General features: G+C 40.7%; 1 protein-coding gene across 10 annotated transcripts in view; it reads right to left on the reverse strand.

Annotated features, from left to right (window-relative positions):
* Nucleotides 1-683: 683 nt before the first annotated feature.
* Nucleotides 684-16,285, reverse strand: part of ATF7IP (activating transcription factor 7 interacting protein) — an 81,175-nt gene continuing 65,573 nt past the window's right edge. For 8 of the 10 annotated variants that reach the window (XM_027896757.1, XM_027896755.1, XM_027896758.1 and 5 more), the window contains 5 exons: nucleotides 13,279-13,357; nucleotides 7,635-7,811; nucleotides 6,509-6,694; nucleotides 3,259-3,368; nucleotides 684-1,840 (listed from right to left, as the gene is read on the reverse strand). In XM_027896757.1, coding sequence (XP_027752558.1) covers nucleotides 1,424-1,840; nucleotides 3,259-3,368; nucleotides 6,509-6,694; nucleotides 7,635-7,811; nucleotides 13,279-13,357 — 969 coding nt within the window. In that variant the 3' untranslated portion in view covers nucleotides 684-1,423. The remainder of the gene's footprint in view (nucleotides 1,841-3,258; nucleotides 3,369-6,508; nucleotides 6,695-7,634; nucleotides 7,812-13,278; nucleotides 13,358-16,285) is intronic. The other 2 variants (XM_027896754.1, XM_027896762.1) reach the window with 1 other exon arrangement.

Raw genomic sequence — 16,285 nt, forward strand, 5'->3', positions numbered from 1 at the left:
GAATGCAACTGAAAATTGCCAAAATCAAAACCTTACATACACTTTCTTGTCCAGGTGAGTTACAACTTGGCTCTGCAAACAGCAAGTTTAACTTGTCAACAACAGCAGGGCAGATGCACCAATTTTCTTTTCTCAGCTCAGAAGCATCACGAAAGCATCTAATACCATTTGCAATTACTCACAAGGTTTAGGCCAGTGTCTAAAATAGTTTCTAAATTCCTTTGGCTGTGTTGGCTTTTTGCAGAGGCAGGCAGGTGCTGAGAGAGAGAACACAACTGGGAGGCCAACTTCTCTGTCTGTACTCACTGAACATCCAAACTTGAGTGCCAGGAGGCAGAAGCTTTCATGGCGCCGCACCACGGAGGTTTCTTCTTTGGCTGAACTGCAGCACACAGCTTTTCCAAAAGAACAGGGAAAGGCTCTGGTGGAAAATACTGTCTGTATACTCTAATATTCTTGACACAACAAAAACAACTGCTCAAGAATTACAGTGAGCTTGAAAGGGTTGAGTGATACTCAGATAGAATGCAGATAAAAACAAGTTAAGCGTCAGCAGATGTTACACTTCCTGGTCTTTACAGAAATAATAATTACTGCAGGCCTGGAAAATGAGAAGCACTAATGAAAGACTAGAAGGGTAAAGGGAAAAATAACTCCAAGCAAAAAAAAAAAACACCAAAAGGTATCTGGCTACATTTTATTTTTAAAATTATTCTTTAAGGCACAAAATAAATCTAAAAAATAGGGCTGGACGTATATGAGGGGAGGGGCAGAGAAACTGTCTGAACTAGAGAGGTGTGAATGCAGCTCTACAATCCACTTTCAGATATGACCCGGGAACGCTCCCAGGGCGAGTGGGGGAGGATGGTGAAAGTAGAGGAGTGTTCTTATTTATAAGAGGTAGGAAGTTGTGGGGCGATTCCTCCCCCCTCCCCTCCACCTCCAAATTTAGACACATATGGATTACTGGCCAGACTAGAAGTTCCCTTCTAGTCTCAGAGAGCTCATTCCAGTTGGTAAAGTAAGACCAGACCACTCAGTCCTCCAGTACAAATGTGTGTTTTGCTTCAGACAAACTGTAATTTACTATTTTGTTCCCCCTCAGAAGCAGAATCCCAGGCATTCGGGATGCCCTTTGATAAAGGGTAGATAGGTATCTATATGGAACAGTTGTCATGGATGCAAAAATGAAATTTTCAAATGGCCCATGACATGAACTATTCAGAAAAAACAGGCTCTCTTGCTGCAGGTGACACTTTATTTTTCTTTTGGTTCTAAATGCATGTAGTGTATCACACAACTGTCTGAAATAATCCTGCAGAGAGTGGATTTAAAAGTGAATTACATGCATGGGATCAACTCCCCCCACAACCGGGGTAATTCTTGGTACCAGGGCAGGTTTAAAGCCTCCAAAGATCTCCGTTTAACTGCTCTGAGAAGAGATCACGTCTGTGGACTGGGGGTCACAGAAGGGTCCAAAACGTCCATAGATGTCCTTAGCCCGGACTGCAAAGTAGTATTTGCTGCCAGACACGAACTGTGTAAGAGTACATGCCATAGGGAGAGGGAGGGCCTTCACTTCCCCAATCTTCTTCCACTGGGAGGGCATAGTGGCACTCGGGTCCTCGTGGTAGGCGTAGAGATGGTAACTGTCCACATTGGCACAGCTCCGGTCCACCTCCATGACACTCCATGACAGCACAATTCCATTCTGGCTCTGTACCCGTGCCAGCTTCAGCTGTGGCTTCTGAGGTGGAGAAGTGCTGGCAGCTTCGGGGGGCAGACGCGGTGGCTGTGGTGCCTCTGGAAGTGGGGCAGGATGTACAGGGCGTGGTGGCTCCTAAGCAGCGTAAGGGCAACAAGGGAAAGGTCAGAGTTTACAGGAGTTGGAAGGCAGCTTTAATTCATCATTCTCCAGGTTAACTAGAAGCAAATGAGCCTGCAATCACAACTTTCAGTCCTGTGTGCAGAGGCAAGGGAGCAGCAGAAAATGTTGAGAAGGGGTGGGACCAAGGATGCCATAAATTCTTATATTATGCACATATAAATCTGTAGCTCTACAGTTGATCATTGCTGCAGTTATCTCCCTATATCCTCTTTGCTTCCCAGCCAAGAGGGGATGGAGTGAACACTGTGCTCTTTACCACAACTAAGCAGGCAGGTTCACAATGACTTAGAGCCAATCTACGTTTGAGCTGCTGTTCCCACGTTACCCAAACACCCCAGGCAGTGCATTAAGCTGACTGCTCATCATCTTTTCGACAGACAGGTTTTTCAGTCACAAATGGAAGAAAGGCTAATGGTGCTACATGGATTTTATCACCTTAAATTCATCACAAAAGCTCAGCCTCAGTTTCCAGAAAATTTTGAAGTAAGGGCAAAAATGTTCCTTTCTAATGATATTTTTTTTTATACTGCAAAACCAGACCTAGGTCTCTTGTTTATGCCAGTTAAAATGAATTTAGGAACATGATTACGATGAGTATGAAATTTTGTTATTTTTCAAGCCTGGGGTCTTTCAGGTTGGAATCTGGGGTAGATTTTGGCATCTTAAGTGTTCTGTGTGATACTGGCTTGATTTAGTCTCATTATTTGTCACTGGAGAATGCATGAAGTTGAATGTTGTCTAGACTGAAAGAATGGTAAGCCACCTTCTTGCTAATATATTTACCATTTCAGGATACCGTAAGTAATGCAACTGCCCAACAGCGAGTGTGCAGGTAACTTTCTTGAAATTATTTAAATGAGTCAGGAAAAATTCTCAAATATTTACAAAAAGGGATTTGAGTCAATGCAGAAGTAATCACCCCTAACAGCGATTAAAAAAACCCCTCTGAAATACGGAGTTGGCAACCTTGGGGATCTTGTTTGCATGTTCTATTTCCTCAGTTTTGCAAACAGCTGTACTGAAAAGCTGGTGAGCCAATTCATAGCCAAACCATGACTAAACGTTTTTAGTGGCAGTTCTTCTGTACCCTTGACTCCACAAGTCAGTGCAGACAATTCATGTACTCTTTTTCAATATGTGCCACTGGTGATTTGGAGAAGGCCAGGGTAAACTAACACACTGCACCGCTTTTACCATTCTGGGCAGAAGTTGCTGTAGACGACTGGGTGGGGCTGTGCAGGTGAACTGGCTAAAAAGTGTCTAGAAGACACATCACTATTTTGCAGTTCACCCTAAGAAGCAATCTGAGAGGTACTAATGCAGAGACAGGCTTGTAAATTGCATCCAGGAATTTGAAAAGCACCACTCACAGCATGCGCTTGCGGCGGCCGATGATGCACTGTCAGCTGAGGTGCTCCAGACCCGAGAGTCAGCCCGTTGTTCACAACATAGGTTGTCTGAGGCATTCGCACTGCCATCCCTGTAAGAAGCACAGTGAATACTTTTGAGTATTCAATAATTACAGTCAGTTAAACAGAACACTAGAAGACCAACTCCTTTGTTCAGCTGGATGAAACCAAATTTCAGACACAGTCTCCTCAATCTTCCAGCAGACTGATGAAGCACTGCCTAACAACAGAATCACCTCCCATCCCCTGAAGCTGTAAAAGTGAGGAGAGCGCAAATGCTTATGTTTGCAGACGGGGCAAAATCTTGCTTTAATAATTCGTAGCATGAAAGAAATGGGTGGGGAGTGGAAGAGGGGGGAGATACAGGGAGCTTAAGTATGAAAAGAAAAACTACACTTTGAGACAGAAAAGATAAATGCTGCTTCTGCAGCAGACTGAGAGCTGTGCTGAGGGTGGCACTGAAAACAAAAAAGGTAAGTCACAGTCCAAGAAGCTTGTCCTCCCTCAAAGAACAGACACCATGATGGATATTACTCACAGGCATCACCATTTCATTCATTCCCACAGCAAATTGACCTGACTGGCAGGAATAAACTAGGCATTTTTACAGCCTTGCAGATAATATCCAAAACTCTTGCAAGCTACCAAGTTTTCATTCATTTTATACTACATCTGATTCTCTTAAGTAACACTTCATCTATTCATACAGGTATGTGCTGTGAGCTCAAAGCTTTTGCTCATTGTTACGGGTCGTCTTGAGTGTCCCTCCATTTCTGTCCAGAAATACAAGTTTTTGGGCAATTTCTACCACCCTTCCACACCTCTGTGAGATGGAAGCATTCTAATACTCCAGAAGATAAGCTTGCAGAACAACATGTATCAGGAAACCACAGCTACTGAATGGCAATTTTTTTCTCTATATAAACATCCACCAAACTACAATCACAGGGGATGAGTGTCAGAAGTCCATGATCTGCAAGTCCGAGACAGGGAGCTCAGAGTGCTGAACTTTAGCACTTTATAATAAAAGCGTTAAACACTAGGTAGGTACTTCACATCTTTTTCCTATTGGCAAATCTATCTAAGAAGCTGATGAAGCTGTACAAACTCCCGTAGGATAGACAGTCACCTGAGTTGGCTATTTCTCACCTATGAGAATCCAACGAGGCCAAGTGCCGGGTCACTTTGGCCACAACATCCCCATGGCAGCGCTACAGGCTGGGCACAGAGTGGCTGGAGAGCAGCCAGGCAGAAAGGGACCTGAAGTTTGGATTGAGCCAGCAGTGTGCCCAGGTGACCAAGAAGGCCAGTGGCATTCTGGCCTGGATCAGGAACGGTGTGGTCAGCAGGAGCAGGGAAGTGATCCTTCCCCTGTGCTCAGCACTGGTCAGGCCACACCCTGAGTATTGTGCTCAGTTCTGGGCCCCTCAGTTCAGGAAGGATATTGAGGTGCTGGAGCAGGTCCCGAGAAGAGCAACCAGGCTGGTGAAAGGACTTGAGCACAAGTCCTGTGAGGAGAGGCTGAGGGAGCTGGGGTTGTTTAGCCTGGAGAAGAGAAAGCTCAGGGGTGACCTCATCACTCTCTGCAACTACCTGAAAGGAGGTTGTAGCCAGGTGGAGGTCGGTCTCTTTTCCCAGGCAGCTGTGAGTAAGACAAGAGGGTATGGTCTTAAGTTCTGCCAGGGGAGGTTTAGGTTGGATATTAGGAAGAAGTTCATTACAGAGAAGGTAATCAGACATTGGAACAGGCCGCCCAGGAAGGGGGTGGAGTCACCATCCCTGGAGGTTTTTAAGGTGGGACTGGATGTGGCACTGAGTGCCGTGGTCTAGTAACCATGGCAGTGTTGGATCAAGGGTTGGACTTGATGATCTCAGAGGTTCTTTCCATGATTCTGTGATTCACATGCACAAAAGAATTAGCCAGCAGCCCCACATTCCAGGCTAATGGCCTCAGACAACTGTAGGAGGGGAGGTGGGTTTTTTCTCCTTGGGAAACCAAATCCTCACTTTACTTCTGCCCTGACTCAGGGAAGGTGTGTGTGTAGAGGGGGGGCTCCGGAATTCATTTTGTTTTCGGCTGGGTCATCTGGCTGCCTTTGGCCTCAGTCTGCCTTCATTCTCTTGCGCCCTGTTCTGCTCACGGCCTGGACCTGCCTTGGATTTCAGCAGAGAAGCCAGGGCCATCTGCAGCGGAATCTTTGAGGGAAGAGGCCGCCCCTTCCCTACTCCATTCCCATGTTGACAGCAGCATCGACAAAGCGGGAGAATCCCAGCCAGAGCCAGCCGCCGACAGCGTGAGTTCATGGGATGAACCCCTTTTTCCCCTTCCCCTTCTTGTGGGGAGGAAGGAGAGGGGAAAGATCTCAATTTTTGGCTTCTCCCGCACACCCGGGGCCTCCACACAGCGACTGCCGGAGCCCAACAGCGCCCCCTGCCGGCCAACACAGAGCACCTGCGGGCTCTGCTCCTCCAGAGTCAACAGTGCCCCTGCTGGTCGCGGTTAGAATTGCGCTGAAAGGCGGAAAGTACTGAACTGTTTTTGGTGGGAACCTTGGGTGCAGGATTGTTGGTTTATTTTGCTCTTTTGTTGTGCTGCCTTTACACATATATCTTTTAATAAAGGGTTGTTATCTTTTCTTTCTCCGTCTTTCCTCAACTGGAGCCTTTTAATTTCAAATTTACAGTTGCTGAGACGGAGGAGCTTGGTCTTCCTCATCCTCCTTAGCAAACACTTCAGTCTCATTAAACTGAGACAGGTGGGCACAGGACATTGGAGATTTGTAAGGAATGATATTAGGACGCCTGAGAGAAATATGACTTTTATATAAGAAATCAAACATGGTTTACTACATATAGATATGTTTTAATCTTATAATAAAAGAATGGTCTCCATCTTTCCATGGAACATGGTGCTAATCATATTACCTTCTGCTACCTTGTAAAGTACACTGTATGTCATCTGGAGATGCTTAATTGGCAGAGCTGGTGCCTGAGATGACTTAAATCCAGTTTTTCTTTATTCACATAGCTGCAGGTTTCTTAGTAGCCTAAGATTTTTCTCAAGTCTGTAAGCTGGAAAAAAACCCTTAACCTCTGTAACTTGGACCAGTATTGTAAAGAGACCAAACAGGAAACCCAGACAAAAAAACTAAATCCCACATCCATGAGGTAGTATCACAGTAAGAAGTGCATGGAAGGAATCATCCCCTACCTCCAGCCTGCGGGTTGACTGGCCTTAAACCTGGATTTGTCATGACAGCTCCTCTTACAGGATTCTGAGCTGGTGGTGCAGGAATAGTGGTATAGACCACCTGATGGTTAGCAGGGGTTCTTGGTATAGGAAGCTTTGGAGCAGTTTGAGTCACAGGTCGATGAGTTACATTCACTGTTGTCGGAGCTGAAAAAAGACAGACAGACAGACCCTGGAATCGAATTCCATTACATGAAGCTATATGCCTATTCTAGAGTACACATCTCCTTCGGCAAACTGACTCATCTGAGCCGTGTAAAATTAAAACTGTCTCTGTGAAATTCTATCTGGTTTTGATAATGCAAAAAAAGTGAAAACAGTCTAAAGAAGCAGTATTTTCACCTGAAATCTTAATGTCAATATACATACAAATTCCTAAAAGAAAAGATAAATATTATACCTCCCCTGCTCCCAAAGGTCTGAATGTAAGGACAGTGGTGGAGAATCTAAAACCCACCACCAAAGAGTCTGCAGAACAGATCAGTCATAAGACAATTTCAACACCAACTTATCTTCAACAATCATATACAGAAAAATAGAGTAAAATAAGGGGAAAAAAGGAGGATCTATGTTTCTTTATGTTAGAAAAAAAAGGGGAAAACTTAATCGCACTACAGACAAAATAATATTTATCTAGGGATAGAACTTCAATGCCAGCCTTGCCACTCACTCTGTCAAAAGGAGTAACTAACTGCCAAGTGCACAGGGACAGATAATATTTTTCCCCATTACTTAAATAAGGCAGCTATTACAGGTTTTTTCTACTTCACTTTCACAAACAACAGTATACTTAATAACTTCCATGACCCATCCTTAGTAGGATTTCTTCCTCCCCATGGAGTTAATTTGATCCTGAATTCTTTCCAAACCAGTAACATTATTTTTCCCCTTTACTTCAACATTTTTTGGGGGGGGAAAAGAAAAAAAGTTATGGGAAACTGACCAGAATGAAAGATTAAGAAGTGACCTAAACATTCTGAATATTCACTTGAAAAGATTAGCACAAGGTAGAACACACAAGAATCTAGTTTTAGAAAAAACATCAGTCCCTGTATTCACACATTGTGATGAAGTAAGATTAAGTTACCTGTAGGCAATACATGTATAGCGGTCTGGGAAGGCCCACTGGTCGGCACACCTGTCTGCTGCGCGGGGTTTGGCTGCAAAGGTGGCACACTGGGTTGCAAGGGCCGAGCCGAGGGCTGGGTGGGTGTGCTCAGTCCTGTAACTGGTGTCTGGTTTTGCTTCGGCTTCTTGCCATCTGCTTTACAATAAAAGAAAGTTATAAACAATCGCAAATAGAAGTTTTCATTTCTGAATCAGAATTTTAAACATCACAAAGTTTTAAGATCTCTTTCCCCTGTTCCCCATTTACAGATTAGTGAGTGTATTTCTGAGCATGACATTTCTTTGACCTTTCCGTTCTGCAAACAAATCTGCAGAAAATTCATTCAACTCCCCTTACTTTTATCATTGTTATCTCCCCCCACCTCACTCCATAATGTTTTATCCTATCATCATGAAGTCTGCATATTTCAGTGCAATTTGGAAACCTGAATGTAATGGAACACCATGCCAAAGTCTTACAAAAAAGATTTCCTAAGCCCTTTAAAAGGCCTTTGATGCTTACATCTTGTTATTTGCTGACTCTTTTCTTTGTTCAATCTGTTAGTCAGTCCTGTTTGTTGCTGTTTTAAATTTTCATGCTATTTGCTTGTAAAGAGGACTCATTTCATTATTTGTAGAAAACTTTATAAGGAAAATTTGTTTTCTCACATTGACATCCTCCTCAACGTGACTTACTGACTTCGAAAAGTGACAAATAGTGTCTGTATCTGTAGTTCACTACAGCAACATTTTTTCCTCCCTTAGTTTATTTGTGACAAAATATTCATTAGAGTGGAAGTCCATATCTAATCAAGCCTCTGCACAAGTTGAATAAAGAAGAATTGAGAAGCTTTTGCCTGGACAGTTCAACTAGATTAGAGTAATAGTGGGGAGAGAAGACACCATCAAGAGCTAAAAAGCGCAAGATAAATGAGTAGGTTTTAAGGGCACTCATTCAAGAAAGATTTGCCCTAACTGTACATGCAACAGCCACTAATTTAGTAAAGGAGCAAGATAAAAATACGTTAACACTCATTTTAGTCTTCAGAAAACAATATAGTGAAGAACACCTTTTTGAAACTTTCAATTAAGTATACCAGCTAGATTTCAAACATTAAGAACAGGGTTAATGGCAGCATAACTCAAAATTTTGTGAGTTTTAGCAGTTTGAGACAATTTTGATGGTCTCAGCGAGCTGCCTTTAACACTAGCTACTAGCAGCTTGAATTAACAGTACCCTTCAGAAACTGCTACAGGATTCTATGAAACACAGTTACAGAATCACAGAATCAGCAAGGTTGGAAGAGACCTTCAAGATCATCTAGTCCGGCTGTCAACCCAGCACTGCCACAATCTCCCCTAAATCATATCCCCAAATTAAAGACCTCAGAAATAAAACAATATGAATTGTAGACCTTTCTGTAGACTCAAGAGCCAAGTTACTTCACTGAAGTCATTTGATCAAAATGCAATTTTCTTTCTTTTTTTTTCAAAGTCTATAAAAGGAGCAGTAAAGGGATGCTCATTTTGAAAACAAAAGGTGAGATGTTTCCGGCTCTTTCATCAACTAAGAGGCCTTGTGATGGTTCAAGTTTCTTTTACTTTCCATGAGTATGAGAAATTTCCCAGTGTTCAACAAACTGCTTGATTCTGAAGAGATTCACACAGATGCACATGTCTGTTTACTTTAAATATTTACAGACTGATGCACATTTCAACTACCACTGAATAACTGAAGTGACATGAGTGCATTCTTAGTCATGACTTAGAAGATGTGCTTATAATCCAACAAGTAAAATCCCAGACACACTACTGCTGTAAAAATGCAGGGTTTTTTTCTAGGAAAATGTTGGTCTGGACAAATGTGAGAGCTTTTTAAGTTATGTTTTTAATCTCACACAGAGTAAGTTCATTTCTCCTTGACAAATCAAGAACCCTGCTGACATTCCAGTTGCTGGAAACTAGGTCAGGATTGCACCAGCCACAGGAAATGATGAAAGATAACCATCTAGAGTTCACTAAATATATGGAAACAAATGGGAAAGGCTATGTAAAAAAAAAAACAAAACCCAGCAAGGAAAACAGGAAGACTTGGTGCACAGTAAGCACAGGACTAAGGTTAAAAGTAATTAACGAACAGTTCCAATATTAAACGAACACAGCACCATATTCGTAACAAATATGGACCTACAGGAGATGGCAAAATCTGATTTATAGAATGAGCATAATATGGAAATCATGGAAAAGAAGGGGGGCTAATTTCCATGCCAGAAACTGGGCCTACAACACTGCAATTATAGCACAAAGGAGTTTTAAACACTGTACTAATTCATAACTGGCACAGTGGGATTACAAAACAGCAAACATGCCATACGCATGTTCAAGAATAATAAAAAAGATCCATGAAACTACAGATTTTTTGAATCAAACACCTTATAAAATAAAAAATTGATACTATGTATTCAATAATTTTTCCTGCAAAATAAATAAAGTGGAACATACCTTTCTTAGATCACAAAGCCATTTTACTCTTTTGTTTTAATAATCTTATAATTTGACACTGTGTGCTATACAAATATTTTATAAAAAGGACTGCAAGGTCCAAAATACAAGTATGATACTTGCAGACACAAAAGTATCTAGAGTACTCTGATGAAAGGCTGGCAACTGTTCTGAACAGAAATTATTAACATGCTTTCTTGAAGGTTACACAACACTTTCATTAACAATTTTTGCACACATCAAGTATTATTAAATATTAGTAGATATTAATATCTATTTAAGTATCTAATACAAGTAACATCTTTAAGTTTACTTTATATGTGGGTGACAATGCTTTAAAGAAAACAATCAGGATCTGAGTGTTCCCAAGAACACTATGTTAGTGTTTCTCTTCTACCTGAATTAATACTGAACTAATATTCCTGCAGAAAACAACATAACGCCTGAGATTTTCTGTTTGGAGGTTGTGTACAATAAATCTAGAACAACACGAAACTTGCTGCACATTTGCTGTAAACAAAGGGCATTGGAAAAAAAATTTAGCCAAAGGTATACAGATGCATATGATTATACAAAAGCTGTCAGAAGTGTACTCTTCCTCTGTTTAACCTGATTATTATCAGAACACATTCCCAAGAAACTTACTTAAAAATCCTAGTGATCTATTCTCACTGTATTGTGAAACCCAAGCTTTTACTAGGGTTTTGGTTCCTGTGTTTCTACAGTTTATGTAAAAAGTACTGACTCTTCACATAAACTCTAAACATGAACTAATCTGCATGGCTTCAGACTATCAGCGAGAGTCTAGATTCTGCTTTGCAGTGCAGAGACACACAGGAGCTGACCCAGCCTGAAAGTACCCCCTTAACCTTCCGCCTAATGGAAGGACAGCTTTCTAAAATGTGACATCTAAGGGGAAAGAATCTCAGAATATCCCACTGAAGAAATTTTTAAGATACCAGTTCAAGCCCCAACAAAGAAACTGAGGAAGAATTAAGTTACTACACTGTAATTGAGCTACAACTCTATAGCAGTCCTGCCTAGAGAAGCATCTTACATGCAACCACAGTGTTGATCTTTTATGGCAATTGTGAAATGAAAATCTTCTTAATGCAATCAGGGAGAAAAAAACTCTCTGGAAGATGTTACTTTTGATAGAAAATGATTAGCTGAAATACATTACAATACTGTGACACATTACTTTAAAACATACCATAAATCCATTTAGATCTATCTGCTGGGTGCCTTTTACAGAATGTTAAAGTAGGACTGGGAAGGTTAACCTTATCTGACAGGCTTGCACAATCCCAGGGTAACCAACTTTTTTTATCTTTTTGAGAACTAACATGCAGAAGAGATGACAGTGATTGCCTGAGCTATTCTGCCACTCAGCTCAGCAATTCAAAATCCTGGTTGAAAAGGACCTCTGGTGGCCATGTAGTCCAATTTCTTGTTGAAGCTGGACTGTCACCAACACTAATTCAAAGCCCTGCTGAATCTTAAGAACATTTTGAGAGTGGAGCTTCTACCATTGCTCTGTGCTGCACTGTGGTGATTTCTTTTCCCCTCAAGCTCAGCGTGAACCTCCTGAATTTGTAGTTCGTGGCTCTGCTGAGAAGTTGTGTCCATCATCTTTGTAACAATCCTCCAAGTGGTTGTAGGCTGCTATTACATTGTCTTTTGCTTTGCTCTTTGCCAAATATGCCATGGTCTGTTGATCTCTTCTCACAGGTCATGCACTCCAGGCCCCCACCACCCTGACACCATCTGTGAGTCCCTCTCAAGTGCTACCACAACTCTTCTGAGCTCAAGGAAGGGGAGCCAAAACTGAACATTGTATTTCAGCTGTGGTCCTATCAGTGTCAATATGGGGGGAGTAATTACTTGAAATGAGAACACACTGTTGGCTCATACTCAATTCACTATCCACCACATATTCTCTACTGATAAAAGAACGAGATGGCCAGCTATCTGGATTACATCGTGCTTCCCTAATACTTGTACACCACACCCACTCCACTTTTGGTGATAACATCACATGAAGTGTCCAAGGTCAGGCTGGATGGGGCTCTGAACAACCTGGTCTGCTGGAAGGTGTTCATGCCCATGCCAGGGGGGTTGGAACGATATGATCTTTAAGGTCCTTTCCAACCCAAACCATTCCATGGCTGTGATTTCTTCTTCATTGAAAGAAATGCTACCACATGCCAGTAAGATTTTCTACATTTGAGGAACACAAATAAAGCAAGTTAAGCTATTAAGAATGTTTGTATAGAACCTGAATGCACTAGCTGGACAAACAGCTATTGAGGTTGTCCAGAGGAATCAAACTTCTTGGTGGCTGGACTTCAGAATGCAGCGCAGGGACATGCATTTAGGGACTATATAGAAAGAAAATTTTATCTCCAATAGTAGAAATATAGTTTTTCTCAATGAAGATGGCAGCACAATACAAGGTCTTAAGTACAGACTCTTTTTTTCTTCTCTGAAGTACTGTAATTCTTCACTAATCCAATGCTAGCTATAATTAGATATGCCTAAATTTACGCAACTTATAAAAAGAGAAATGCATTCTTTTAAAGGATGAAGTGCATCCAAACTGCCAAAGGATATAAGAGCACAACTATATTTACTCTGATCTTGGCATACAGTTCTAAAGCAAACAACAAATTTGCACTTGGTCTTTAAACCCTCGCAACAAAGCGTTTTAGTGAAACAAAAGATTAGAAGCTGTAATAATCTAATGCCTGAATATCAACTGTAGAATTAAAAAGTCCTTAATTGATCAGTGAATAGGAAAAAGAAATACATCTAGAAGAACTTGCTAAAATATTATCAAGAACTCAAATGCCTCAAATTACTCCCCAAGCCTAACAGATTTAAGAATAGACAGCAACAATGCCTAAATTAAGGGAAAGGTAAAAATCTTAAAGACTATGAGCAAAATTCCTTTTATTTCACACCTATCAATTTTTTTAACAACAGTCCTATTTAAGTGAAACACCAAGAAAAAAATAACACTATAAGCAGAAACATAAGTTTATTACTTTCTGTCATTTATGTGATGAAATAATACTTGTAGCTCAATTATCCCTGCAGTTAGCAAAATATCTTCCACCTACCTTGAGAAGAGTTATCATCCTCTTCATCCAGTGTAAGATCAATGACACCTCCCGATTCACTTCCCGTGACCTTCCCGCTCTGAAAGACAAAACTCCTTCATTTTGCAAAAGCAAATCCAGAGAACACAGATGGAAAAGGGACACAAACTGAATATTCAGAAGGAGAGGTCTCAATTGATACTTATTACAAAGGAACTGATGAAATGAGCAGGAGAAGGAAATTTCAGACAAATATCCCAGGACGTGAAGAGCAGGTGATAACCAAGTGACTGTACTGCAGTAACAAGTATTAAAATATTTTTTGCTTTGTAAAGAGTAAAAACCACTGATGACTAGTAGAATATTGTTGTTTTACAGGTAAATGCATAACAATTTGCTGTTACAGGGTATAATTCAACTATGACTCTTAACATTTCAATCTGGTTGTAATCTGTGCTCTCCTCTGTAGTAGTATAATCTTTTGACAGAACAGTCACCAGGACAATATATTATTTATCTTGAGACAGCCTGGCCTATGTGGTTATAAAGACACTGACTTCACAATAAAAAAAGGGAAAAAGCTGCACTGGAACCCGTGTGCGTAAAAATGTATCAAAACCAATCAGAAAACTCCAATTGTATCCAGTAATTTCATTACTGCATTCTCACTCATTAGCACAAATTTTAGCATTCTGTTATTCTACACATGAATAATAACTCTACATATGAGTAGAGAGGTGTAATCATCCCTTTAGCATAAAAGGATCTTTTGAGCTAAATGTTATAACAAAAAGCTTTAGAGGACCATCAAGCAAGATTTATCTTCTGGATCAGCTGCTGTCCCTTGGCTGTTCAAACTGGAAGGAACAACAACAGTTTCCCTTAGGTGACAAAAAAATACAGAGGAGATCTTACATAATTCTGTGTTTTTAAATATACTTTCTAGGAAAAAAAATCTTGAATAATATTCTAGTTCCTCGCTGCAAAAATTAGGTGTGATTTCTTTGTTGTTGTTGATTTGTTTTGTGGAAGAGATGATCATTTATTGTTGGATTGAACTGCTACTGATTTACTCTAATCCATAAATTGAGTTCCTTAGGACAGGAAAAGGGTTATAAAAGCACCATAATTATAAAAAATCTCTGAGCAGTTAACATAGAAAAAAGGGTAAGAGTTATCAGACCCATATGGTCAAATGCCAACATGATATACTCTAGGAAGACTAGAGATTTTTCTGTCCATCAGATGGGGACAGATGCGCAAAGCCTAAGCACTGAGACTGCTCTATGACCTTTCCCTTTGGGTAAAACTAAGTCTTTAAGGAGGTCCAAAAGACAACTCTCACACAGGCAAAGCTCTGAGAGGCAAAAGAGGTATCAAATGGTAACTAAATGCAAGCAAAAGCTGTGTTTGAATTATCAGTCACTGAATCTGGAGTGCCTGACGGGACTGTTCTCTTCATTATGCATTATTACAGCCTGATTTCTTCTTGCCTTGAGTTCTGATGCTGCCACTGATGAAATTCTGCTAATAAATTATGATACACAATTTAACTAAGAAATATCTAACTACTTATGTTCACAGGTGATAGATCTCTATAGCGACTCTTATCTTTGCTAAACATAAACATAGTTCAGAATTATTAACCATGGAATTCTTCTGTTGAGTGGTTTCTATTTAAAGTACTTTCCAGCTTCAGTTTTCTTAGTATGATGAGCTGATTTATCCACTTGAACCATAAGATAAAAGGCACATTAAAATAATCAATGATAAATTGATTAGCATCAAGTTAAGAGGAATTTCATTCCAACTTGATGATCTTCCCAGTCAACAATGTGTATTTGACTGACAATTGGCTCTCTCTGCCAGGGGAAAGAAGATTGAAAAATGGAGAGGGAGATTTATAAGGAACTCGAAAAAGGAAAAAACTAACACCAAGATACTACTTTCTTTCCACTATAAAATACATTAGTCTGAAATAATTTCCTTTAAGTTCTTCCTCTGCAAGGAAATAAAAATCCTTAGAAAAATACTCTGTATGACAGCTGTTTTGAAGCCCTGCTTGACTGTGCCAGTCAATAAAGTTCTTAGAGCTTCCAAGTATCTGGAAGGCCAAAATCTGGAGTTAATTAAACAGGCAAGTAGTAAATCAGCTGACAAGCAATTCTCAGAGGAAAGACCTTCTCTTAGTCAGCCACACTATTCAAGGTTTTCTGCTAAATGACCCTGACAGCAACCTCCTCATCAGGAGCTATCCATCCATAAGTAGTTAGGTTCTTTCAGAAACCCACACTAGAAGCTGCAGATCAGCAGGGCAGCCTTTCGAGCGGTGCTCTGTGGTACATCGCCCAGTCTTGGTTCCAGGGCACACACTCCAGCTACTCCAAGCAGATGCTGTACCTAAAACACAGCACTCCATGCAGTCCTGACTCCCCAGCCTCCCCAACTAGATTCCCCTTTGTTCACCAACCATGCATTTCCCTCAAAGGAAAGATAGGGGTATAGGAAAATTTTAAGGAAACTTGAAATCCCCAAATGCCGAACACTGTGTTTCCTACCTAGGGGAGCACGGTGTAATCCCCACACAAAACACAGTACTAATTATGCCTGCCATAAAGGCATCCACCAACATTCAAAAGTAGGCAAAGTATCCATTTCTATATCCTGTAGTGTTGGCACACAGTTTTCAGATACCTGTAGGTATCGCAACTCCAGGAATGAGAAGGAAATTCAGAAACAAGTCTTTCAGCTCCTAATTTAGATTTCAACAAGCATTTGTGTAGAAACTGGTACAGTAGAGAAGCAAAGTCAAAGCATTCTGGTCTACTATGATTTTTTAGTTGTCTCCAAACACAGGAATCCAACAACATTAACCTGCCTCAGCTGATCTCTGCAGAAGAGCAAGATGATGAAGTCTTAACACCTTTTCATCAGTGCAGTCACACAAACGACATAATTAAAATCATTTAATGAGAACTCCAAACATATACCTGGTGCTTTAGTTCACATATTGCCTAGCAAGTCTTAA

This window comes from Empidonax traillii, unplaced genomic scaffold, assembly GCF_003031625.1.
Source record: "Empidonax traillii isolate 1590-97213 ecotype Southwest subspecies unplaced genomic scaffold, ASM303162v1 scaffold515:size447783, whole genome shotgun sequence".
NCBI lineage: Eukaryota > Metazoa > Chordata > Aves > Passeriformes > Tyrannidae > Empidonax > Empidonax traillii.